Source organism: Aotus nancymaae, unplaced genomic scaffold (assembly GCF_030222135.1).
Source record: "Aotus nancymaae isolate 86718 unplaced genomic scaffold, 86718_ANA_hifiasm-v0.15.2.pri h1tg000021l, whole genome shotgun sequence".
In the NCBI taxonomy this organism is placed as follows: Eukaryota; Metazoa; Chordata; class Mammalia; order Primates; family Aotidae; genus Aotus; species Aotus nancymaae.
Genome location: NW_026988433.1, coordinates 9,822,236 through 9,847,442, shown reverse-complemented (window position 1 = coordinate 9,847,442; position 25,207 = coordinate 9,822,236). Strand labels below are relative to the sequence as shown.

At 47.2% G+C, this 25,207-nt stretch overlaps 2 protein-coding genes across 12 annotated transcripts in view; one reads left to right on the top strand and one right to left on the bottom strand.

The window, feature by feature from the left end:
- The window catches only part of MPHOSPH9 (M-phase phosphoprotein 9), a 77,031-nt gene extending 74,869 nt beyond the window's left edge, over window positions 1-2,162 (bottom strand). For 10 of the 11 annotated variants that reach the window (XR_002478399.2, XM_021669941.2, XM_021669945.2 and 7 more), the window contains exon 1: window positions 2,008-2,162. The gene's annotated coding sequence lies outside the window, so the exon portion shown is untranslated. The remainder of the gene's footprint in view (window positions 1-2,007) is intronic. The other variant, XM_021669951.2, reaches the window with a different exon arrangement.
- A 165-nt stretch (window positions 2,163-2,327) lies between these two features.
- MTRFR (mitochondrial translation release factor in rescue) lies at window positions 2,328-24,270 on the top strand. The gene is made up of 4 exons (XM_064379623.1): window positions 2,328-2,465; window positions 20,023-20,106; window positions 21,013-21,322; window positions 23,976-24,270. Exons 2-4 carry the CDS (start codon window positions 20,027-20,029, stop codon window positions 24,186-24,188), a joined length of 603 nt encoding a protein of 200 aa, XP_064235693.1. The 5' UTR covers window positions 2,328-2,465; window positions 20,023-20,026; the 3' UTR covers window positions 24,189-24,270.
- Window positions 24,271-25,207: the final 937 nt, after the last annotated feature.

Sequence of the window (25,207 nt, the reverse complement as noted above, 5' to 3'; positions counted from 1 at the left end):
CTACCAAGTATATGTGTTTGTTGACTTATACAGAGACTAGAAGAACTGAACTACTTAATATTTAATTTGTATTCAAAAGAGCCAATTAAACGATTGACAACCATAGCCTCCCCGATTGTCTGGAAGTACATTTTGAACTATATGATCTTTTGTCTCTGTGCAGGTATTCTTAGAAAATAAACCAGATGGAGACAGTGGAGCCTGCCTGCAGCTACTGGGAGCATGTCCCAGCTACTCTGGAGGCTGAGGTGGGAGGATCACTTGAGCCCAGTTCAAGGCTGCAGCGAGCTATGATCTTGCCACTGCACTCCAGCTTGGGCAACAGAGCAAGACCCCATCTCTTAAAAACAAAAAACAAAAAAACAGGAAATAAATTATTTGCCAGGCCAACTAAAACTTCACTGAAGCTGAACATATACCATGTCAAATTGGCTGTAACAAGCCAAACAAGATGCCTGCTTCCCGGGGAGTTCATGCATTTAAAAAAAGAGTGAGGAGCCAGGAGCGGTGGCTCACGCCTATAATCCCAGCACTTTGGGAGGCTGAGGTGGGCAGATCACCTGAGGTCAAGAGTTCGAGACCAGCCTGACCAACATGGAGAAACCCAATCTCTACTAAAAATACAAAATTATCGGGGCGTGGTGGCACATGCCTGTAATCCCAGCTACTTGGGAGGTTGAGGCAGGAGAATCGCTTCAACTCAGGAGGCAGAGGTTGTGGTGAGCTGAGATCGCACCACTCCAGCCTGGTCAACAAGAGAGAAACTCCGTCTCGAAAAAAAAAAAAAAAAAAAAAAAAATCGAGGGAACAAGAGAAAAAGAAAAAAAGAAAAGACAACTTCAGCTGCTTACAAACTAAAAAGCTTAGAGCAACAAGACTATTGTCTAGTATTCTGCTTCCGCTGGATTCCCACTTTCTAGGGCCTGCATTTATAAAGCACTACACTAAAACAGGGACCATTTCCTTTAGGGACAGGAGTGAAAGCAAAGAGTAACAGGACCTAACTAAATGGACTTTTCCCCAGTGGCTCAGCCCATCACCCACGACAAACGGGGCATTGAAATAGTCAAGGGCTGCCTTTCAAATGGCAACAAAAATACCTGGATTCCAACCACCATGCTGTTATATCAGGAAACCACAGCTTTCCAGGGAGATGGACCTGCAACCCCATCTATTATTTCCCCTACTAAGGTAATCCGGATCCGGATGCAGATCCAGATGGAAAACCACTAGAAATTCAAGGAGGCTTCTCCATTGGGGTGGAGGTGATAGGGGAGGGCAGGGAATTAAGAGGAAAAAAAATCCTTAAACACCCACATATGCAATGCAAAAAAAATTTTTCTTTTTACCTTGATACAGAATGAACATAAGAACAGAGACATTTTTATATTTCCCAGCAACAAAATATGACGCTTTTGGTGTCCCCAGCCCTTAGCAAAAAAAAAAAAAAAAAGGAGCTGGAGAAAAAGAACGATTGGTGGTTATGAAACATGAAAGTTAACTGGGCGCTCTGCCTCGCCGGGAGGAGAGATTTCAGATGGGGATGAGGACAGATCCTGGACATTCTGGCGCTCATAGCCAGCCCGCAAGGGCTGGGGGCGGCTATCGGGTCAAAGTGAGACGGAGAGGGAGAATCCATGCAGTCGCCTAAGCTACGGAAAGCAGGGAAGACGGGGAAAAGCCACCGCTCATGCATCTACAACAGCGATTCCAAGAGGAAGCCGGGATATCTCGTCAAAAAATAGGGGGAAAAGAAAAATCCCACCGACCCCCCCCCCGCCCCTCGGAAAGGGCGCTCTGCGATTGGGCCGCGCGAGTGTCACTCAAGGGCGCAGAGTCTAGAAAAGGCGCACCGCAGAGGACCAGCGCTACCACACGCTGCAGGGTTCCGTCGTCTCCCCACACCCCAGCCCATCACCACACTCGGGACCGCTAAGACGGTGTCTCCTAAGTCTCGTCCCCTGTACCCCGCGGCCTCCAGCTCCCTGCAGGCCAGCGGCCTCTTACCCGGCAGCCGCTCCCGCTGCAAATGTCAGAGTCAGGCCAGCGGCCTCTCGCGACCGTTAAACTCGAAGGAGCGTGCGCGCGTCCGGCGTCTCCCCAGTGATTGGCTGCCCGGAAGTGGGGGAGACGGCCGAGCTTGGCGCGCGCGTCCACCTCGCCCTTCCTTCTCGCGCAGCTCCAGCCAAAGAGAGATGTCCAACCCCAGGGGAGTGACGAAGGGGAGGGATTGCTGTTAAGGTCTCTTCTCTGATTGGCTCTCTGAGAGCTTGCCGCCGCCACGCAGGAAAGAAGCCTCAGTTTCTCGCATGCGCAGTTAGTAAACTTCAGCCTCCGGCAGATGAGGGAAACCGCGACCAGGGTACAGCGCTTGCGCAGCTCAGGGGACGCGATTGACAGTCCTCTGCTGCGGTGATTCGGATTCCCCTAAAACGCTGAGGGAAGGAGTCGGGCCCTGAGACCAGGTAAGCTTCCGCGAAGAAGCCAGGTAACCCTACGGCTGCCCACGACTGTCAAGGGCTCCGGAGAGAGGACTGGGAGCTGGGACGCTCGGTTTTTCCCGGCTTGCGACCCCGAGTGGCGCAGCCAGTTTACCTGAGGCCCCTCTGGCTGTGGGGTGGGGCCGGCCCTGACCCCCGAGCTAAGTTTTCTCGGGACCTGGTTAACGCTAGGTGCTGGGGGTCGGCTCTGGGGCTGTTCAAGCACTCAGGGCAGAGGAGAGGAGAGACTGTCGTCTTGGAGAAACCGGTTCCATGGAGGCCCAAGGCGAAACGGAAAGATCTTCACGTACTGAATTGAGCGGAATGGAGCTGTGAGCACGCATCAGGTGCTGTTTCAGGCCTGGCACGTAGTAGGGGTCAGAACTGCCCTTGCTGGGCTTTTGTGGAGATTTTTTTTTAAGAGATGGGGGGGGTCTCACTATGTTGCCCAGTCTGGTCTCGTACTCCTGACCTCAAGAGAGCCTCCTTCCTCAGCCTCCCAAAGCTCTGGTGGGATCACAGGCGTGAGCCACCGCGTCCTACTTCTAAAGGACTGCAAGGAACCCGCTCTCCTTCCCGTGGGTTCCCAGCTTGTTTCATGCGCACCGTGCAGGCCACGTTCTTCATCCTAGTTAACCTTTAAGGTCCTTCCAGCTCCTAGATTTCCCTCCAGGAGTCCTGGCTCACAGTAAAGGGACGTCCCTGGGACTATCACTTAGGCCTCCACGACACAGGAAATGGATTTGCCGTTGGAATAACAGATCTGCCAGGAGGCTTTCCATCTCCTTGGAGCTTCCTAGGTATACCTATCCGTTATTTTTATTTTATTTTATTTATTTATTTTGAGACAGTCTGGCTCTGTCGCCAGGCTGGAGTGAAATGGCACAATCTCGGATCACTGCAACTTCCACCTCCCGAATTCAAGCGATTCTCCTGCCTCAGTCTCCCAAGTATGTGGGACTACAGGCGCATGCTACGACGCCCAACTAATTTTTGTATTTTAGTAGAGACGAGTTTCACCATGTTGGCCAGGATGGTCTCGATATCTTGACCTTGTGATCCGCCCGCCTCGTCCTCCCCAAAGTGCTGAGATTACGGGCATGAGCCACCTCGCCCAGCCCTATTTTTTTTTTTTTTAACTTTTTTTGTGTGGCAGGGGGACAATCTCCCTCTGTCACCCAGGCTGGACTGCAATGGTGCGATCTCAACTCACTTTAACTTCTGCTTCCCGGGTTCAAGCGATTCTGCTGCCTCAGCCTCCCGAGTAGCTGGGACTACAGGTGCCTGCCACCACACCCGGCTAACTTTTTGTATTTTTAGTAAAGATGGGGTTTTGCCATATTGCACAGTCTGGTCTCGAGCTCCTGACCTCAAGTCAGCATCCTGCCTCAGCCTCCCAAAGTGCTGGGATTACAGGCATGAGCCACTGCACCTGGCAATTTTTAAACTGCAAATTTGGTAATTCCTGTCTTTTTATTATTATTTTTATTATATTACATAATTCCAGAAGATATTTGTTTAAACTAGGACTTGCTGCATTGAAGATGGTTTTATCTTTCAGCATGAGCCTCCTGGGAAGTCAGGCCTTTTTTTTTTTGGCATCACAGTGATCTCCTTGGTACTTGATTTCACAGACCAGAATTATTACCCCACCAAATAGCATGTTTTCAGTAATGCCATGGTTTTCAAGTACTTCTTACTGTACCAAGTAAAATAATTGGCAAGCCACTGTTCTAGATGCCTTTTCACCCTAAGCACTAAAACAAAGGCCCATGAAATAATCAGTTCCCAGATTGAGTTTGTGTCATAAGACCGCAGCGTATGTCATTCCAAAGTTCCTCAGCCTTGTAGTTGAGAGATCTGACATGCTCCCATTTAATGAGCACTAAGTGCTTTACATTTGTGACAACATTTATGATTTTGTTCTCACTCTAGGTAGTAGTGTCTCCGTTTTACAGATGAGGAAATAGGGCCAAAGTTGCCCACTGAATGCAGATCTGTTGGCCACAGAGCTCACACTCCTCAGCAGTAGGGCCTTTCTGGGACAAAAGAAGAAATGAGAGAAGTCGTTAAATAGAGAAAGTCAGGCTGGTCCAATAGTAGAGAATTATCTTTTTTGTTGTTGTTGTTTTTTTAAGTAGTAAGTTATCTTAATTGATTGTTTATAGTCACAGATCAAACTCCTTGTTCTACTCTTTTCCTCTTCTCTACTGTACCTGACTAGTCTTTTTAAAAAGAGAGAGTTGGCTGGGCATGGTAGCTCATTCCTGTACTCCCAGCACCTCGGGAGACTGAGGAGCTGGACCACTTGAGGTCAGGAGTTCGAGACTAGCCTGGTCAATGTGGTGAAACCCCGTCTCTACTAAGAATACAAAAATTAGGCGGGCATGGTGGCTAGCACCTATAATCTCAGCTACTCGGGAGGCTGAGGCAGGAGAGTTGCTTGAACCCAGGAGGTCTAGGTTGTGGTAAGCCAAGATCATGGCACTGCATTCCAGCCTGGGCAACAGAGTGAGACTCTGTCTCAAAAAAACTAAATAAATAAAAATTTAAAAAATAAAAAGTTAAGGAAAAGGAGCTAACATTGCCTAAGGAACTGGAAAAAGATCAGGAGATATTATGAAAAGTAATGAAACAAACTATAGAAAGGATAATTTAATTTCAAAAATTGAAAACCTAATGGTCTTCCAAGATAGATCTTCCTGAGATAATCAGGAAGTGTGCATCTCTTATTTTCTTTATTTGTATTAAATACAATAATGTATTTGAAAGTCCTTTGCAGCTGGATGTGGTGGCTCACATCTATAGTCCCATCACTTTGGGAGAGTGAGGCAGGAGGATTGCTGGAGTCCATGATTTTGAGACCTGCCTGGGCAACATGGCAAGACCCTGTCTCTACAAAAAATTTAAAACTGGCCAGGTGTGGTGGCACACACCTGTGGTCCCAGCTACTGAGGAGGCTGAGGCAAAGAGGCTTGCTTGAGCCCAGGAGATCAAGGCTGCACTGAGCCATTTTTATGCCACTGCACTCCACATGGGCGACAAAGGGGAACCCAGTCTCAAAAAAAAAAAGAAAGTGCTTTGATTTGGATATGTTTAAGTACTAAACAAATACAAGGCATCATTAATAGTAGTATAGGCTTTGAAACTTTTAGAAGAAAATATACTGTGTTGTTATTGCTGCTTTTCTAATTTGTTTCTGTTTTAGTAGTGTAGTTGATAAATTATTAAGATCCTGTTAGATGTTATAAATTGAAGAAATACGGGGCTGGGCATAGTGGCTCATGCCTCCCAGCACTTTGAGAGGCCAACAGGGGGATTGCCTAAGCTCAGGATTTTGACACCAACCCGGGCAACACAGTGAAACCCTGTCTCTACTAAAAATACAAAAAATAAGCCAGGCATGGCATCGTCCTGTAGTCCCAACCACTCAGGAGGCTGAGGCAGGAGAATCGCTTGAACCTGGGAGGTAGAGGTTGCAGTGAGCCTAGATTGAGCCACTGCACTCCAGCCTGGGCGACAGAGTGAGACTCTGGCTAAAAAAAAAAAAAAAGAAGAAATATGATACACACAAAATAGGACAGGTGTAATTCTGCAGATTCAAAGTTTTCTGCTTAAAAAAAATAAACTGGGCAGGGCACGGTGGCTCACACCTGTAATCCCAGCACTATGGGAGGCCAAGGTGGGCACATCACCTGAGGTCAGGAGTTTGAGACCAGCCTGGCCAACATGGTGAAACCCTGTTTCTACTAAAAATACAAAATTAGCCGGGCATGATGGCAGGTGCCTGTAGTCCCAGCTACTTGAGAGGCTGAGACAGGAGAATCACTTGAACCTAGGAGGCAGAGGTTTCAGTAAGCCAAGATCATGCCATTGCACTCCAGCCTGGGTGACAAGAACGCAACTCCAGCTCAAAAATAAAATTAAAATGAACGAGATATTGGGATTGTGTGAAGTGAATGTTTTCCTCTTTACTTCATTAGCTGTCTCTTGAATTCTGCAGCATTAAGCTTTCAAGCATTAAGCCTGTTAAATTTAGACCAGACCTAGAGTAGTCTTCTTTTCCTCCCGTCCCCCAAAATCAAAGACAACAGCTCTGCATTTCCTTTGTTTTCTCATTTTTTTTTTTTTGAGATGGAGTTTCACTCTTATTGCCCAGGCTGGAGTGCTGTGGCGCAATCTCAGCTTGCTGCAACCTCTACCTCCCAGGTTCAAGCAATTTTTCTGCCTCAGCCTCCCAAGTAGATGAGATTACAGGTGCCTGCCCCCACACCCAGCTAATTTTTGTATTTTTAGTAGAGACAGGGTTTCACCATGTTGGCAGGGCTGGTCTTGAACTCCTGACCTCAGGTGATCCACCTGCCTCGGCCTCCCAAAGTGCTGGGATTACAGGCGTGAGCCATCATGCCCAGCTAACAGCTCTGTATTTTCCTGCTCAATCTATTTTGCTTTCCTTATTTGAGAAATAACTGTCTGCAAACACTGTGAGTGAAGCGTGCTTTATCTTCATTGTAAAACCTCAAGTCTAGGAAGTGGCATGATCTGTTTCAAGCCTGACCACTGATACTCATTGGTTCTATTGGAGAGGTTTCAGCCCTTAAGGATTTCAGGCACCTACAGCAAGCTAACAGGAAGATGTGAAAGACAGAGAAAGACTACTTTCTTTTTTAACTCCCATTTTACAGAGAGCAGCAGAACACTTTTTTTTTTTTTTTGAGATGGAGTCTCACTCTGTCGCCCAGGCTGGAGTGCAGTGGCGCAACCTCAGTTCACTGCAACCTCCGCCTCCCGGGTTCAAACAATTCTTCTGCCTCAGCTTCCCAAATAGCTGGGACTAAAGGCGCACACCTCCACGCCTGGCTAATTTTTTGTACTTTAGTAGAGAGGAGGGTTTCACCATGTTGCCCAGGCTGGTCTCAAACTCCTGAGCTCAAACAATCTGCCTACCTCGGCCTCCCAAATTGCTAGGATTACAGGTGTGAGTCACCGCACCCAGCCCAAAACAGGTTTTTGAAACATGAATTATTAAGCATTTCTCAGAAAATCATTCTCCCCTCACTTAGCTTCTGGCACCACCTGCTGGCCATTTTGTTTTTTCAAAGCTGCAACATTGCACATTGGTCTGTTTAACCTCAATGTTGTTTGGCCCTTAGCTGTTTATTAGGTCATTGTTTTGAGATCTATGGTTTCATCTCCTTATTAAGGAAGAGACAAGACTGAATAAGCAAGTAATTGGCCCTCCTGAATTCTTGTCTCAACCTCTTAAATGTTATAAAAATAAGAAACAAGCTGGGCGCAGTGGCTCACGCCTGTAATCCTAGCACTTTGGGAGGCTGAGGTGGGTGGATCACCTGAGGTCAGGAGTTCAAGACCAGCCTGGCCATCATGGCGAAACCTCATCTTAAAAAAAAAATTTTTTTAGGGCCAGGCGCGGTGGCTCACGCCTGTAATCCCAGCACTTTGGGAGGCCGAGGCGGGTGGATCACGAGGTCAAGGGATCCGAGACCATCCTGGTCAACATGGTGAAACTCCGTCTCTACTAAAAATACAAAAAATTAGCTGGGCACGGTGGCATGCGCCTGTAATCCCAGCTACTCAGGAGGCTGAGGCAGGAGAATTGCCTGAACCCAGGAGGCAGAGGTTGCAGTGAGCCGAGATTGCGCCATTGCACTCCAGCCTGGGTAACAAGAGCAAAACTCCATCTCAAAAAAAAAAAAAAAAAATTTTTTTTTTTTTTAAATAAAATAAAATAAAGAAACAGACTGGGCATGGTGGCTCATGACTGTAATCCCTGTCACCTCTGTGAGGCTGAGGCAAGCAGATTGCTTGAGTTCAGGAGTTTGAGACCAGCCTGGGCAACATGATGAAACCCCATCTCTACTAAAAACACACACACAAAAATAATAATAACCAGACATGGTGGTGGGGGGTGGTGCCTGTAATTCCAGCTACTCAGGATGCTGAGGCAGGAGAATCAGTAGAACCCGGAAGGCGGAGGTTGCAGTGAACTGAAATCACACCATTGCACTCCAGCCTGGGGACAGGGTGAGACTCCATCTCAAAAAATAAAAATAATAATAATGCAGAACCTCACCTGTGCACCGTGGCTCACACCCGTAAGCCCAGCACTTTCGGAGCCGAGGCAGGTGGATCACCTAAGGTCAGGAGTTCAAGACCAGCCTGGCCAACATGGTGAATCTTGTCTCTACTAAAAATACAAAAATTAGTCAGGCATGGTGGCGCATGGCAGTAATCCCAGCTACTCGGGAGGCTGAGGCAGGAGAATCGTTTGAATCTGAGGCTCTGCATTTCTTTCTTTTTTTTTTTTTTTGAGATGAGAGTCTCGCTTTGTTGCCCAAGCTGCAATGCAGTGCCATGATCTCGGCTCACCGCAACCTCCACCTCCTGGGTTCAAGCGATTCTCCTGCCTCAGCCTCCCGAGTAGCTGGGATTACAGGCGTGTGCCACTGCACCTGGCTAATTTTTTGTATTTTAAGTAGAGATAGGGTTTCACCATGTTAGCCAGGCTGATCTTGAACTCCCAACCTCAGGTAATCTGCCCCCCTTGGCCTCCCAAAGTGCTGGGATTACAGGCGTGAGCCACCATTCCCAGCCTCAAATGCCTCAAATATCCTTTATCCTTTCCAGAGACATGAAATCAAAGGCTTTACCATCCTCTTCTCTCCAGAGTGAGAGCTCTTGATGACACAGTATCACCTCCTACATCTAGGCTTTTATTTTTGGGTTTTGTTTTTTTAAATAAAAGAGATAGGCCAGGTACAGTGGCTCACGCCTGTAATCCCAACACTTTTGGAGGGCGAGGCGGGCGGATCATGAGGTCAGGAGATTGAGACCATCCTGGCTAACATGGTGAAACCTCGTCTCTACTAAATATACAAAAAATTAGCTGGGCATGGTGGCATGTGCCTGTAGTCCCAGTTACTTGGGAGGCTGAGGCAGAAAAATCGCTTCAAGCTGGGAGGTGGAGGTTGCAGTGAGATGAGATCGCACCACTGAACTCCAGCCTGGGTGACAAAGCCAGACTCCATCTCAAAAACAAAACAAAGAGAGATGGAGTCTCACTATGTTGCCCAAGCTGATCTTGAACTCCCAGCCTCATACAATACTCCCACTTCAGCTTCCCAAGTAGCTGGGATTATAGGCGCCCACTACCATACCCAACTAATTTTTTTTTTTTTTTTGAGATGGAGTTTCACTTTTGTTGCCCAGGCCAGAGTGCAATGGCATGATCTCAGCTCACTGCAACCTCTGCCTCCCAGTTCAAGCAATTCTCCCAGCTCAGCCTCCCAAGTTGCTGGGATTACAGGTGCCGATAGCCACACCCAGCTAATTTATTTTTTAGATGGAGTTTTGCTCTTGTTGCCCAGGCTGGAGTGTGATTGTGCTTTCTCAGCTAACCACAGACTCCACCTTCGGGGTTCAAGCGATTCTCCTGTCTCAGCCTCCCAAATAGCTGGGATTACAGGCATGCGCCACCATGCCTGGCTAACTTTGTATTTTTAGTAGAGGCGGAGTTTCTCCATGTTAGTCAGGCTGGTCTCAAACTCCCAACTTCAGGTGATCTGCCTGCTTCGGCCTCCCAAAGTGCTGGGATTACAGGCATGAGCCACCACACCTGGCCCAATGTTTTGTATTTTTCATAGAGACGGGGTTTTGCCATGTTGGCCAGGCTAGTCTCAAACTCCTGACCTCAGGTGATCCACCTGCCTCAGCCTCCCAAAGTGCTGGGATTACAGGCGCAAGCCACCGTCCCAGCCTATTTTGTTTTTCAGAGATGAGATCTCCCCATGTTGCACAGGCTGGACACAGCTCCTGTGCTCAAGCAGTCCTCCCACCTCAGCCTCCCAAGTAGCTGGGACTGTAGGCTATATCATCTAGTTTTAATTTGTGAGTGATTGCTCCAGCCACAAGCCTTGTTGCAGAGTTGAACATGCCATCCCTGCAGATAGTGTGTCTTGGTTTAGGTTGAATGTGGAAGCTGGAGGAAGGGGTATGCTGACCAGATCTAGTCATGAAGGAGGCCACTCAGTAGCACATAGGTTTCAAGTCTGACAGCAAGCTCTCCAGGAGGTTGAGGGGCATAGAGAGTTTGAGAACCCCTGCTCTGTAGTATGTTCTCCATCCTCAGCTATGGCACGTATCCTGTTTGTGCACATCTTCATTTCTCTTTTTTGCTGCAAACTCTTCAAGCTCCCTGAAGCCCATGCCTGACACTCAATAGATGTTTAAAATATTCTTGCACAAATTAATGTTCCCTTTTGTAAATTCCTTAGACTTGTTATCTCTGAACTTAACCAAATTGGAAGGTACTCGGGCAACGATGGGAGCTTTCACCTTAACTGCAATCAGCCATTCAGTGCAGAAGCCATCTTCAAAGGAAAAGTAGAGCCGAGGGAGTCAGGGTAGAGCACCAGCCCTACACTGAAGCTCACATTTGAAGAAAGGAACTGGGGCAGAGCTGTCATGACTGCTGGTTTCCTCTTACTAGCACTTCTGTGTACCATTTTTCTTGATCTCTTTTTTCATGTCACAGTAAGCTATAATTTGAGCTGCTTTTATTGTTCCCTAAAGACTGGATCATTCTGTGAGTATCACAAAAACTGAAATCCAGTTCGGTTTTTTTGGGGGGGCTTTGGGGAAGTGGAACCATGGGTGTGTTTGTCATTTTTAGCAGTCGTTGGAGTAGGGCCAAAGCTCCAGGAGATACTAAAAGTGTCTAGAATTGTCTGATTGGCTGTTGGAATTAACTGTTAAACAAAGCAGCCAGTAACTGAACACAGGGAACCTTCTTGAACCCCAGTTGGGTGGGAGACCTTCCAGTGTGTCTGGCAGCTCTGAACTAGGACAAAAAGGTAGAGATTCAAACACTGGACTGGTGACAAAGCAGTCGATAAAAGCACTTTCCTCTCCATCCTTTGTCTGGGAGTCTCGCCTTGTCTTGGGATCACTTCCTCTCTTTGTCATTATACTATGCACCAGTGCTGTCCTGCCAGGTCAGATTTACCAGCTAGCGGATGAGAAACTCCGAGAGAGGTGTGGGGCTCATGTTCCATAATGAATTGAATCTGGCACTACAGGCTGTCTGGTACACAAAGGGATTTTGTTTTGTGGATCGAAAACAGGAATAAGGAAAGATAAGTTTTGGATATTGACTTAGTTTATTCACTTAATTATTTGTAGGTAAGGAGATTCTTTGTCATAGAGAGTTCAGAAGAAGTGCCTGGGTTTATTATTTATGTTTTTCTAAGCCATTTCATTTTATATGCATTTCATACACATTAAAACCAATTTTTAAAACACCACTTTCCTTGGCACACTCCATTTTGAAGTATATCCCTTCACAGTCATGGAGCACCTTGCCAATACCATCTTCTAAAAAAAAAAAAAATTTCCTGCTGAGCAGTCTGCAGAAGAAAAAAATTTTTTTTTTGCTTTTGACTTTTTAATTGCTTTTGTTTTGTTTTTGAGACAGGGTCTTACTGTGTCACCCAGGCTGAATGCAATGGCACAATAACAGTTCACTGCAGCCTCAACCTGCCAGGCTCAAGCCACCCTCCCATCTCAGCTTCCTGAGTAGCGGAACTACAGGCTCAGACTACCACACCCAGCTAATTTGTTATTTTTTTTGTAAAGGTGGGGTCTCACTATGTTGCCCAGGCTGTGCTTTTCTTTTTTTACACTACACAAGTGTAGGCAGTACCATCTTAATCATCACCCACTAGGACTGACAACACATTGATTATCACAAGAAGATCACATGGGTTTAGATCGTAATGTTAGTCTTGGAACTAAAAACTAGCATTGGCATTATATATATTTCCCATAGAAATAGCAGAAGTAGGCCAGGCGTGATGACTCACGCCTGTAATCCCAGCACTTTGAGAGGGCAAGGCAGGTGGATGTTGAGGTCAAGAGATCGGGACCGTCCTGGCCAATGTGGTGAAACCCCGTCTCTACTAAAAATACAAAAATTAGCTGGGCATGGTGGTATGCACCTGTAGTCCCAGTTACTCGGGAGGCTGAAGCAGAAGAATCACTTGAACCCGGGAGGCAGAGGTTGCAGTGAGCCGAGATCACACCACTACACTCCAGCCTGGGCAACAGAGTGAAGACTCTCATCTCAAAAAAAAAAAAGAAAAAAATAGCAGAAGTAGAGATGAAGAATATTGTATTGTCATTCTAAAGTGACCAGTGTCATCTCAGTATCGGCTATACTGGTTATTAATGTAGAAGCTTACATGTAAAGTAACAGGAAATGTGCATGTTTACAAGAAAGCAGTGACTGATTCTGTGTCTCCATCCAGCTTCCTCGTGGGTGGGTATCTGGATTTCGCAGTGGGCTCAGGAGATGTCAGCAGGCTCAGAGGAAGTTGACCAAGGATGAGGAGAATGGGCTGAAAGCAAACCTGGGGAATAATCTGCTGGATATCCAGTTACCTTAGAAGCTGGCTCCCACCTAGATCAGAGACCAGTTGCCATGACTATAGTTTACAAGGTTTCAAATAGTAAAAGAAGCTATTTAGAGCCTCATGAGGCAGTTGTTTAAAAGGGCAGCACAGGCTGGGCATGGTGGCTTACACCTGTAATCCCAGCACTTTGGGAGGCTGAGGTGGGTGGATCACCAGAGGTTGGGAGTTTGAGACCAGCCTGACCAACATGGAGAAACCCCGTCTCTACAAAAAATACAAAATTAGCCAGGCATGGTGGCACATGCCTGTAATCTCAACTACTCGGGAGGCTGAGGCAGGAGAATCACTTCGACCTGAGAGGCAGAGGTTGCGGTGAGCTGAGATCGCACTATTGCACTCCAGCCTGGGCAACAAGAGCAAAACTCCATCTCAAAAAGAAAAAAAAAGCAGCACATCTGTGTTTAGTGCCTATGTGATCCTCAATAAAGACGCTCTAAACAAGTGGTACATTTGCAGTTCCCATAATCCACCTGGGTGACAGATTTTACTACAAATCAGTCTCAGGCCTTGAAAGGTATCAACAAAGCCCTTTCCAGAATACCTTTTTCTCTTTTTTTTTTTTTTTTTGAGGTGGAGTCTCACTCTGTTGCACAGGCTGGAGTGCAGTGGCAAGATCTCAGCTCATTGCAACCTCCGCCTTCTGGGTTCAAGGGATTCTCCTGCATCAGCCTCCCGAGTAGCTGGGAGTACAGGTGCGCACCACCATGCTATGCTAATTTTTATATTTTTAGTAGAGACAGGGTTTCACCATGTTGGCCAGGCTGGTGTCAAGTCCTAACCTTGTGATCTGCCTGCCTTAGGCTCCCAAAGTGCTGGGATTACAGGCGTGAGCCATCGCGCCCAGCCTCTCTGATCTTTTTTAAGCATACATGAAATAGATGAGAGGGCTAATTCACCCATTTTCCAGCTGAGAAAGCAGGCCAGGTTGCAACTTGTCCCTGTTTGCATGGAAGGCCTTTCAGATTCTTCTACCTTTTGCCCCTTAAAAACAAAAACCGGCCAGGCAGGCGCAGTGCCTTACGCCTGTAATCCCCGCACTTTGGGAGGCCAAGGTGGGCGGATCACCTGAGGTCAGAGTTTGAGACCAGCCTGGCTAACATGGTGAAACTCCGTTCCTACTAAAAGTACAAAAAATTAGCCGGGCATGGTGCCTGTAATCCCAGCTACTCAAGAGGCTAAGGCAGGAGAATCGCCCAAACTCGGGAGGTAGAGGTTGCAGTGAGCCAAGATCACACCATTGCACTCCAGCTTGGGCAACAAGAGCAAAACTCCGCCTCAAAAAATAAAAATAAACACTAGGCGGGGCGCGGTGGCTCGCGCATATAATCCCAGCACTTTGGGAGGCCAAGGGGGGCGGATCACAGGGTCAGGAGATGGAGACCATCCTGGCTAACATGGTGAAACCCTGTCTTTACTAAAAATACAAAAAATTAGCCGCATGTGGTGGCGCACACCTGTCGTCCCAGTTACTCGGGAGGCTGAGGCAGGAGAATTGCTTGAACACGGCAGGTGGAGGTTGCAGGCGGAGACTGCAGTGAGCCAAGATAGCGCCACTGCACTCCAGCCTGGGCAACAGAGCAGGACTCCATCTCAGAAAAAAAAAAACCTGTGGGATTTGCCATATCCTTACAGCTACTATTCTTTTGTTAAATAAGTCGTTTCAACCTTATGTCGCCAGTGGCTATTTAAATGTTTTATTGTTAAATAATACTTTTTTTTTTCTTCAGTTATTGGGGTACAAGTGCTATTTGGTTGCATAAGTTCTTTAGTGATGATTTGTGAGATTTTGGTGTACATATCACCCAATATACACTGTACACTGCACCATATTTGTAGTCTTTTAATCCCTCGCCCCCTTCCACTCTTCCTCAGGAGTCCCTAAAGTCCGTTGTTATCATTCTTTTGTTGTTTTTTGAGAGGGAGTTTGGCTCTTTCGCACAGGTTGGAGTGAAGTGCTGTGATCCTGGCTCACTGCAAACTCCACCTCCACCACCACCACCACCCCCCCAAGTTCAAGCAATTCTCCTGCCTCAGCTTCCCGAGTAGCTGGGATTATAGGCACTCGCCACCACTCCCAGCTAATTTTCATATTTTTAGTACAGATAGGGTTTTACCATGTTGGCCAGGCTGGTCTTGAACTCCTGACCTCAGGTGATCCACCCCTTTGGCCTCCCAAAGTGCTAGGATTACAGGCTGAGCCACTGCACCTGGCCCACTGTATCATTCTTATGCCATTGTGTCCTCATAGCTTAGCTCCCACCTATCATGAGGACATACAATGTTTGGTTTTCCATTCCTGAGTTACTTCACTTGGAATAATAGTCTCCCATCTCATCAAGGCCACTGCAAATGGTGTTAATTCATTCCTTTTTATGGCTGCATAGTATTCCGTCATGTATATATGTGTGTGTGTGTGTGTGTGTGTGTGTGTGTGTGTATGTATATATATGTGGCTCATGCCTGTTGTGTATACACACACACACACACACACACACACACACACACACACACACATATATCTCACAGTTTTTTTATCCACTCATTGATGGGCATTTGGGTTGGTTCCACAATTTTGCAATTGTGAATTATGCTTTTATAAACATGCTTGTGCAAGTATCTTTTTTCAAATAATGACTTCTTTTCCTCTGGGTAGATACCCAGTAATGGGATTGCTAGATCAAATGGTAGTTCTACTTTTAGTTCTTTAAGGAATCTCCACACTGTTTTCCATAGTGGCTGTACTAGTTTACATTCCCACCAGCAGTGTAGAAATGTTCCCTGTTCACCTTTTCCATGCCAACATCTACTGTTTTTTGATTACGGCAATTCTTGCAGGAGTAAGGTGGTATCACATTGTGGTTTTGATTTGCATTTCCCTGATCATTAGTGATGTTTAGCATTTTTTCATATGTTTGTTGATCATTTGTGTATCTTCTTTGAGAATTTGTATATCTTCTTCTGTCACCAGGCTGGAGTGCAGTGGCACAATCTTGGCTCACTGCAACCTCCGCCTCCCGGATCCAAGCGATTCTCCTGCCTTAGCCTCCCGAACGTTGGGACTACAGGCACACGCCACCACGCCTGGCTAATTTTTGTATTTTTTAAGTAGAAACAGGGTTTCGCCATATTGGACAGGCTGGTTGGGAACTCCTGACCTCATGATCCACCTGCCTCACCCTCCCAAAGTGCTGGGATTACAAGCGTGAGCCACCACACCCAGCCTTTTTTCTTTAAGCTATCTATTTCCCTGGATACTTCTCCCTTCACTTCTTGTATCATTTTTTTAATTTCCTTACATTGGGCTTCACCTTTCTCTGGTCTCTCCCTGATTAGCTTCCTGAATTCTTTTTCAGGTAAATCAGGGATTTCTTCTTGGTTTAGATCCATTGCTGGTGAACTAGTGTATTTTTTGGGGGGTGAAGAGCCTTGTTTTGTCATTATTAGCAGGGTTGGTTTTCTGGATCCTTCTCATTTGGGTAGGCTCTGTCAGAGGGAAGGTCTAGGGCTAAAGACTGTTTAGATTCTCTTGTCCCAGAAGGTGTTCTCTTGACGTAGTACTCTGCCCCTTTTCCTATGGATGTGGCTTCCAGTGAGCCAAACTTGCAGTGATTGTTGTCTCTCTTCTGGGTCTAGCCACCCAGCAAGTCTTCCTAGTTCCTGGCTGGTACTGGAGGTTATCTGCACAGAGTCCTGTTATATGAACCATCGACGGGGTCTCTCAACCATGGATACCAGTGCCTGTTCTGGTGGAGGTGGCAGAGGGTGCAGTGGACTCTGTGAGGTGGTTTAATGCTCTATTTTTGTGCTGGTTGGCCTCCTGCCAGGAGGTGGTGCTTTCCAGAAAGCATCAGCTGTGGTAGTATGGGGGAGGAACCAGCAGTGGGTGGGGCCCTAGAACTCCCAAGATTAGCCCTTTGTCTTCCTACCTGGGTGGATAGGGAAGGACCATCAGGTGGGGACAGGGCTAGGCTTGTCTGAGCTCACTCTCCGTGGGCAGGTCTTGCTGCAGCTGCTGTCGGGGATGGGACTGAGATTCCCAGGTCACTGGAGTTGTGTACCTAGGAGAATTATGGCTGCCTCTGCTGAGTCCTGCAGATTATCAGTGAAGTGGGAGAAGGCTGGCAATCACAGGCCCAGCTCCCAGGCAAATGGAAGGGCCAGTCTCACTCCCACCATGTCCTGGCCCCAACAGCCCCTGGTCTGTTTCCAGGCAGAGGATGAGACAGGCTTAAAAACTTGCCCAAGGCTATTCGCCTCCCAACTGTAAGAAAAGGGCTGTAGTTTTTCCCCACCTGTGAAGTCTGCATGCCGGATTGGTGCCCTTCCCCAAGTTCCAGCCAGGAGGCTTCTCACCTTGTTCAAATTGTTACAAAGTTCAGCTAGAGAATTCCTTCTCCCTGTGGAGTTTTACCCCCTGCTTCTCTGACCACCCTCCCTCCCAATGGATCCCTGTGGTGCCATGCAGCAATGGGCTGCTTGGGGACCCAGTGAGCTCTGAGGGCCTTTCTGCTGCTTCCTTTACCCCTGTGTTTCGCTTGGCTGGGTCTAACTCAGCTCTGGTAAAGTCAGAAACTTCTTACGCAAACAGACCTTCACCTTCTCCAGTGGAGGGTGTATGTTCGGGAGAGGAGGGTCTCCTTTTCCCATTTTCACAGTTGGGGCACTCATTATTTGGGGGTCTCCTGGATCCTGCAGGAGCAGTCTACTTCCTTCAGAGAGTCTGTGGATCCTCTCAGGATTGCTGGTTTGTTCTTGCAGTGGATCTGGAGCTAAACAATGCAAGCCTCTGCATGCTGCTCTGTCTGAAGCTGCAATCTAGCCCTGCCTCCTGTCCACCATGATCTCAGAAACTTCCATGCAAATAAATTATGATCACAAGGTCCCACAATACGCTGTCTGCAAGCTGAGAAGCAAGGAGAGGCAGTCCAAGTCCCAAAACTGAAGAACGTGGAGTCCGATGTTAGAGGGCAGGGAACATCCAGCACGGGAGAAAGATGTAGGCTGAGAGGCTAGGCCTGTCTTGTCTTTTAAAATCTTCTCTAACTAACCTGTAAGTTCCATGAAGACAGTCTAGCTCTTTTTCATCTCAGGTCCCTCGCTATGCCTAACAAGGACCTTATTAAAAGTTAGTTGAGGCTGGGCGCCATGGCTCATGCCTGTAATCTCAGCACTTTGGGAGGCTGAGGAGGGTGGATCATGAGGTCAGGAGTTCAAGACCAGCCTGGCCAAGATGGTGAAGCCCTGTCTCTACTAAAAATACAAAAATTGCTGGGTGTGGTGGTGGGTGCTTATAGTCCCACCTACTTGTGAGGCTGAGGCAGAGAATTACTTGAACCTGGGAGTCGAAGGTTGCAGTAAGCCGAGATTATGCCTCTGCATGCCAGCCTGGGTGACAGAGTGAGACTCCGTCTCACAAAAAAAAAAAAGTTGACAGGCTGGGTGCACTGGCTCACGCCTGTAATCCCAGCATTTTGGGAGGCTGAGGCAGGTGGATTACCTGACCTTAGGCGTTTAAGACCAGCCTGGGAAACATGGTGAAACCCCACCTCTACAAAAAAAATAATTACCAGGTGTGGTGGTGTGTACCTGTAGTCCCAGCTGAGAGACTCACCTGACCCTGGGGAAGTCAAGGCTGCAGTAAGCTGTGATCACGCCACTGCAGTCCAGCCTGCGCGACAGAGTGAGACACTTGTCTCAAAAAAAAAATTAGTTGACTTGGTAGTTCCAATGATGAGTACCAGTTGGACCATATTACTGGCAGTGCATCCAGGGGAACAGATGTTCCCATTCAAATCCATGAAACTGGAAATAAAAAAACAACAATCATGACATTGATTGATAGTGATGTTTACTATGTCAGACTGTTTAAGCTCAGCTATAAAATAGACTCTCAGCCGGGTGCGGTGGCTCACACATGTAATCCCACCACTTTGGGAGGCTGAGGCAGGAAGATCACCTGAGGTCAGGAGTTTAAGACAGCCTGGCCAACATCGTGAAACCTCGCCTCTACTAAAAATACAAAAATTAGCCAGGCATGGTGGCATGCGCCTGTAATCCCAGCTACTTGGGAGGCTGAGGCAGGAGAATCGCTTGAACCCAGGAAGCAGAGGTTGCCATGATCACACCACTGCACTCCAGCCTGGGGGACGAGAGTGAGACTTAGTCTCAAAATAAATAAATAAATAATTAAATAAATAAAATAGACTCTCATACTGTCATCTTTACATTTTGATTTCAGAGATTCTCAAACATTTAAAATATAAGCACTTGACGCAGATCCTAATTCTTTCTTCATGCACTATTTAATATACCTTTATCAAATTACAGCCCCATTCCTTTGAATTTCTTTGGTTTGGTTTGGTTTGGTTTGGTTTGGTTTGGTTTGAGACAGAGGAGTCTCACTCTGTCGCCCAGGCTGGAGTGCAGGGGCGCAAACTCTGCTCACTGCATCCTCTGCCTCCCGGGTTCAAGCAATTCTCTGCCTTAGCCTCCCGAGTAGCTGGGATTACAGGCGCCCACCACCACGCCTGGCTAATTTTTGTTTTTTTTTTTTTGTTTTTTTTTTGAGACGGAGTTTCGCTCTTGTTACCCAGGCTGGAGTGCAATGGCGCGATCTCGGCTCACCGCAACCTCCGCCTCCTGGGTTCAGGCAATTCTCCTGCCTCAGCCTCCCGAGTAGCTGGGATTACAGGCACGCACCACCGTGCCCAGCTAATTTTTTGTATTTTTAGTAGAGATGGGGTTTCACCATGTTGACCAGGATGGTCTCGATCTCTTGACCTCGTGATCCACCCGCCTCGGCCTCCCAAAGTGTTGGGATTACAGGCGTGAGCCACCGCGCCCGGCCCTAATTTTTGTATTTTTAGTAGAGACGGGGTTTCACCATCTTGGCCAGGCTGGTCTTGAACTCCTGACCTCGTCATCTACCTGTCTCAGCCTTTCAAAGTACTGGGATTACAGGCATGAGCTACCACACCCAGCCTCAATTTCACACTCAAAACCTCTCCTTAAATACTATGCAGCCATAAACGATGAGTTCGTGTCCTTTGTAGGGACATGGATGAACCTGGAAACCATCATTCTCAGCAAACTGACACAAGAACAGAAAATCAAACACCGCATGTTCTCACTCATAGGTGGGTGTTGAACAATGAGAACACATGGACACAGGGAGGGGAGCATCACACATTGGGGTCTGTGGGGGAGAAATAGGGGAGGGACAGCGGGGGGTGGGGAGTTGGCGAGATAGCATGGGGAGAAATGCCAGATATACGTGATGGAGAGGAAGGCAGCAAATCACACTGCCATGTATGTACCTATGCAATAATCTTGCATGTTCTTCACATGGACTCCAAAACCTAAAATGCAATTAAAAAAAAAAAAAAGAAACCACAATCATAAACAATGTTGACCAAAAAAAAAAAAAAACCTCTCCTTAGAAAAGAGCACCTCTGGGTGCTTGGAAGATATTTTTGGTCTATTGAAAGAAAATATGTAGGCCGGGCGCGGTGGCTCACGCCTGTAATCCCAGCACTTTGGGAGGCCGAGGCAGGTGGATCACGAGGTCAAGAGATCGAGACCATCCTGGTCAACATATCGAGACCATCCTGGTCAACATGGTGAAACCCCGTCTCTACTAAAAATACAAAAAATTAGCTGGGCATGGTGGCGCGTGCCTGTAATCCCAGCTACTCAGGAGGCTGAGGCAGGAGAATTGCCTGAACCCAGGAGGCGGAGGTTGCGGTGAGCCGAGATCACGCCATTGCACTCCAGCCTGGGTAACAAGAGCGAAACTCCATCTCAAAAAAAAAAAAGAAAATATGTATTAACTGGCAGGGCATGGAGCGGTAACATGGCAGACAGTACAAGGCTGAGGAGAGGGGTGTCTTGCTGAATAATCTGTCTCCACTCATTTCCTAAATCCCCCAGTAACAGATGGGTCATCGTTTGAATTGCTTTATAAAAAGCTGTCTTGGAATCTGAAGCATAATCTTGAGGGCAGATGCCTCTTACTGAAAGCTCTCCTTATTCATCTAACCCAGGTCCTCAGCCAGCAGAGCCACGTTCCTTATGAGCACCGCAGGTTTATTTCATTTTCCTACACCCCTGACCCGAATATGCCCGGCGCCATGGGGACTCCAGCTTTGGGAGAAGCTGAGGTTGTTATCCCCAGGAATAGCTGTCACTCCGGTCCAGATGGCAGGCAAGAAGGACTATCCTGCACTGCTTTCCCTGGATGAGAATGAACTCGAAGAGCAGTTTGTGAAAGGACATGGTCCAGGGGGCCAAGCAACCAACAAAACCAACAACTGTGTGGTACTAAAGCACATCCCCTCAGGCATCGTCGTAAAGGTAGAGGACAAAAGCCACTGAGGGGAGAGGCCCCAGCCAAGGGTTCCACGGCCCCAGAGATTTGTCCCGAGTGTGAATGGGACCAGATGAAGTGCATATCTCATTCTGGCACGAGCCCCTTCTACCAGCTGGGCAGTAGAGGGCACTGCAGATGTCATCCCATCCCTGAGCCTTTCCGCCTACAACCACCTGGGAAGCCTGGTTCCAGGATCTTTTGGAGCTAGGGTATGGCGGCCATCCTTGAATCTGGCAGACAGCACTGGTGCTTGGCTGCTGCCCCAGAAGCAGCAAGTTGACAAAGCTAAGCAGTGGCTGATAAAGGCAGGCGCCCAGGCAGTGTGGTTCTTTCAAAGCTACTCCCACTGCAAGATGGCTGCCGAGATCTCCAGCATTACCGTGGGCTCCAAGTCCCTGAGGACGCAGCCAGCAGGCCTGGGTTGCTGGCTAGCAGTCCCAGCCCTTAGCTGACCTGGCTGGTTAACATTAGGGTGGCCACATCCTCCATGCCTCTCTGTCCCCTTTGGTAAATGTCGGTAATAACTCCCAGCCTGGCCAACATGGTGAAACCCCATCTCTACTAAAAATACAAAAATTAGCTGGGCATGGTAGTATGCGCCTGTAATCCCAGCTACTCAGGAGGCAGACGCAGGAGAATCGCTTGAACCCAGGAGGCAGAGGTTGCAGTGAGCTGAGATCACTCTACAGCACTCCAGCCTGGGCAACAGAGCAAGACTCCTTCTAAAAAAAAAAAAAAGCCAAGCCTGGTCAGAGGGGCTCCTAAAAAAAAAAAGCCAAGCCTGGTCAGAGGGGCTCCTAGTCCATCTGCCTCATGGATCACCAGAGAGCCCTGGAAGCAGCACAGAGATAGCCAAGGCAGGTGTTTCGTGTATAACGATACTGGCAGCAGATACTTACAGGTCATGGAAACATGCAGGAGGAACTGTTCTAAGCAGCATTAACTCTGCAATCCCCATAACCCCATGTTCATGATTTCCATCAGAGTCTTGCTCTCATCACCCAGGCTGGAGTGCAATGGCACAATCTCGGCTCATTGCAATCTCTGTCTCCCAGATTCAAGCAATTATCCTGCCTCAGCCCCCCAAGTAGCTGGGATTACAGGAACCCACCACTACTCCCAGGTTATTTTTGTATTTTTAGTAGATTGGGGTTTCATTATATTGTTCAGGCTGGTCTTGAACTCCTGACCTTGTGATCCGCCTGCCTTGACCTCCCAAAGTGCTGAGATTACAGTCACATCTGGCCATTCTTGTTTTGTTTTTGTTTTTAAAAGACAGGGTCTTGCTTCATCACCCAGGCTAGAGTGCAATGGTGCGATCAGGGCTCAGTGTAGCCTCAAATGCCTGGGCTCAAGCAGTCCTCCCACCTCAGCCTCCTGAGTAGCTGGGACTGCAGGCATGTACCACCACACTCAGTTTTTGCTTTTTGGGTTTTTTGTTTGATTTGTTTTTTTGAGACAGAGTCTTGCTCTGTCACCCAGGCTGGAGTGCAGTAGTGCAATCTCAGCTCACTGCAACCTCTGCCTCCTGGGTTCAAGTGATTCTCCTGCCTCAGCCTTCCAAGTAGCTGGGATTACAAGTGCCCGCCACGATGCCCGGCTCATTTTTTTGTAATTTTACTAGAGATGGGGTTTCACCATGTTAGCCAGGCTGGTTTCAAACTCCTGACCTCAAGTGACCCACCCATCTCAGCCTCCCGAAGTGCTAGGATTACAGGCATGAGCTACTGTGTCTGGCCACCCAATTAATTTTTAAATTTTTGGCAGAGATGAGGGTTCTCGCTAGGTTGCCCACGCTGGTCTCAAACTCCAGCCCTCAAGTGATCTTCCTGTTTTGGCACCCCCAAAGCATTGGGATTATAAGCATGAGCTACTACACCTAGATTAGGATTTATCTTTTATCAAACAGCTTTGCAAGGCACTCACTCACCTATAATAACTAAGGCATTATATAGTAAATGAGTTATGATTGACTAATAAAGATGCTATTTTCTTCCTTTAGACAGAACTTTATGCTTAGGAATGGTGCATGCAAAGTGGTTGATCACTGGCCACAAACTAGATACGTCAGTTGATACTTTCATAATTATTGTGGGACTTCTTTAAGATATTTGAAGGCCACTGTTGCTTCTAAACAAAATAGTACTCCTAATGATTAAAACAATCACAGCGAAAGCCACGTAATACAGCAAGGGTGTGGGACACAGCAGAGGCCATGGGGCAGAGGCAGGAACGGGGCTGGTCTTCACTGTCACTGACTCATGGGAACACCTAATAAGGGGCTTCCCCTCCTAGGCTTGCCCCTCTCTATAAAGCTTACAAGATGTCATGACCAGCCTGGCCAACACGGTGAAACCCCATCTCTACTAAAAATACAAAAATTAGCTGGGCGTGGTGGTGTGCGCCTGTAATCCCAGCTACTTGGGAGGCTGAGGCAGAACTGGTTGAACCCCAGAGGCGGAGGTTGCAGTGAGCTGAGATGGTGCCATTGCACTCCAGCCTGGACAAGAATGAAACTCTGTCTCAAAAAATACATACATAAATAAATAAAAAGCAAACAGGTTGAATTTAGTAACTTCTGAGGTCCTGTCCATCTTAAAACATCTTGTTTTCACATTATAAAATATTCTCTTACAGTGCCATCAGACAAGATCAGTTGATCAAAACAGAAAGCTAGCTCGGAAAATCCTACAAGAGAAAGTGGATGTTTTCTACAATGGTGAAAACAGTCCTGTTCACAAAGAAAAACAAGAAGCGGCGAAGAAAAAGCAAGAAAAAAAAAAAAGGGCAAAGGAAACCCTGGAAAAAAAGAAGCTACTGAAAGAACTATGGGAATCAAGTAAAAAGTAAGATAACAAAGTTATTTAAATGGTACACCTTAAACTACAGTGAACAGAGACCTGCACGATTCAGGAATAAAACTCGGCCAGGCGCAGTGGCTCACACCTGTAATCCCAGCACTTTGGTGGCTGAGGCAGGCAGATCACTTGAGGTCAGGAGTTCTAAATCAGCCTGGCCAACATGATGAAACCCCATCTCTACTAAAAAGTACAAAAAATTAGCCAGGTGTGGTGGCGGGCACCTATAATCCCAGCTACTCAGGAGGCTGAGGCAGGAGAATTGTTTGAACCTGGGAGGCAGAGGTTGCAGTGATCTGAGATCAGGCCACTGCACTCAAGCCTGAGCAACACCGAGACTCCATCTCAAAAAAGAATGAAACTAGGTTCAGCACAATGACACATGGCTATAATCCCAGCATTTTGGGAGGCTGAGGCAGGAGAATCGCCTGAGCCCAAGAGCTCGAGATTACAGTTTGCTGTGAGCACCACTGCACTCCAGCCCGTGTGACAGAGTAAGACCATGTCTCTAAAAAATAAAACTACAGAGGGAGGAGGAAGCAGTGAAAAAAATAAAAATAAATAAAACTATAAAGAAACACAAAATCAGTACTACACAAGGATAGGCACTTGGAGGGGCTCTGGGATGCCTGACAAAGTTCTGTTTCTTCCCCTGGGTGGTAGTTAGAAGTGTGTTCCCATATTTCTTTTTTTTTTTTTTTTTAAGAGACGGGGTTTCACCATGTTGGCCAGGATAGTCTCCATCTCTTAACCTCGTGATCCGCCCACCTTGGCCTCCCAAAGTGCTGGGATTACAGGTGTGAGTCACTTCACCCGGCCTGTTCCCATATTTCAAGTTATACCTTTGTCTGTGTGATTATATCTGTTTTGTAATAAAGTTTTTTTGAAATTCGTAAGGTTAATTTTTATGGAGAACTGGAGAATTGACTCAAATATTAATAGCATTTGGTGGCAACTTATCATCTGCTGGGAGGCCACTGCCCAGTGACTTAAACGTCAGTTATCCCAATG

What these genes read in the sequence shown, in the direction of transcription:
- MTRFR (XM_064379623.1), top strand. Translation starts at nt 20,027, where the DNA reads ATGGATGAACCTGGAAACCATCATTCTCAGCAAACTGACACAAGAACA. An exon ending in CCGCATGTTCTCACTCATAG is followed by an intron (nt 20,107 to 21,012) that starts GTGGGTGTTGAA and finishes CATCTAACCCAG; the next exon opens with GTCCTCAGCCAGCAGAGCCA. An exon ending in CCTCAGGCATCGTCGTAAAG is followed by an intron (nt 21,323 to 23,975) that starts GTAGAGGACAAA and finishes ATTCTCTTACAG; the next exon opens with TGCCATCAGACAAGATCAGT.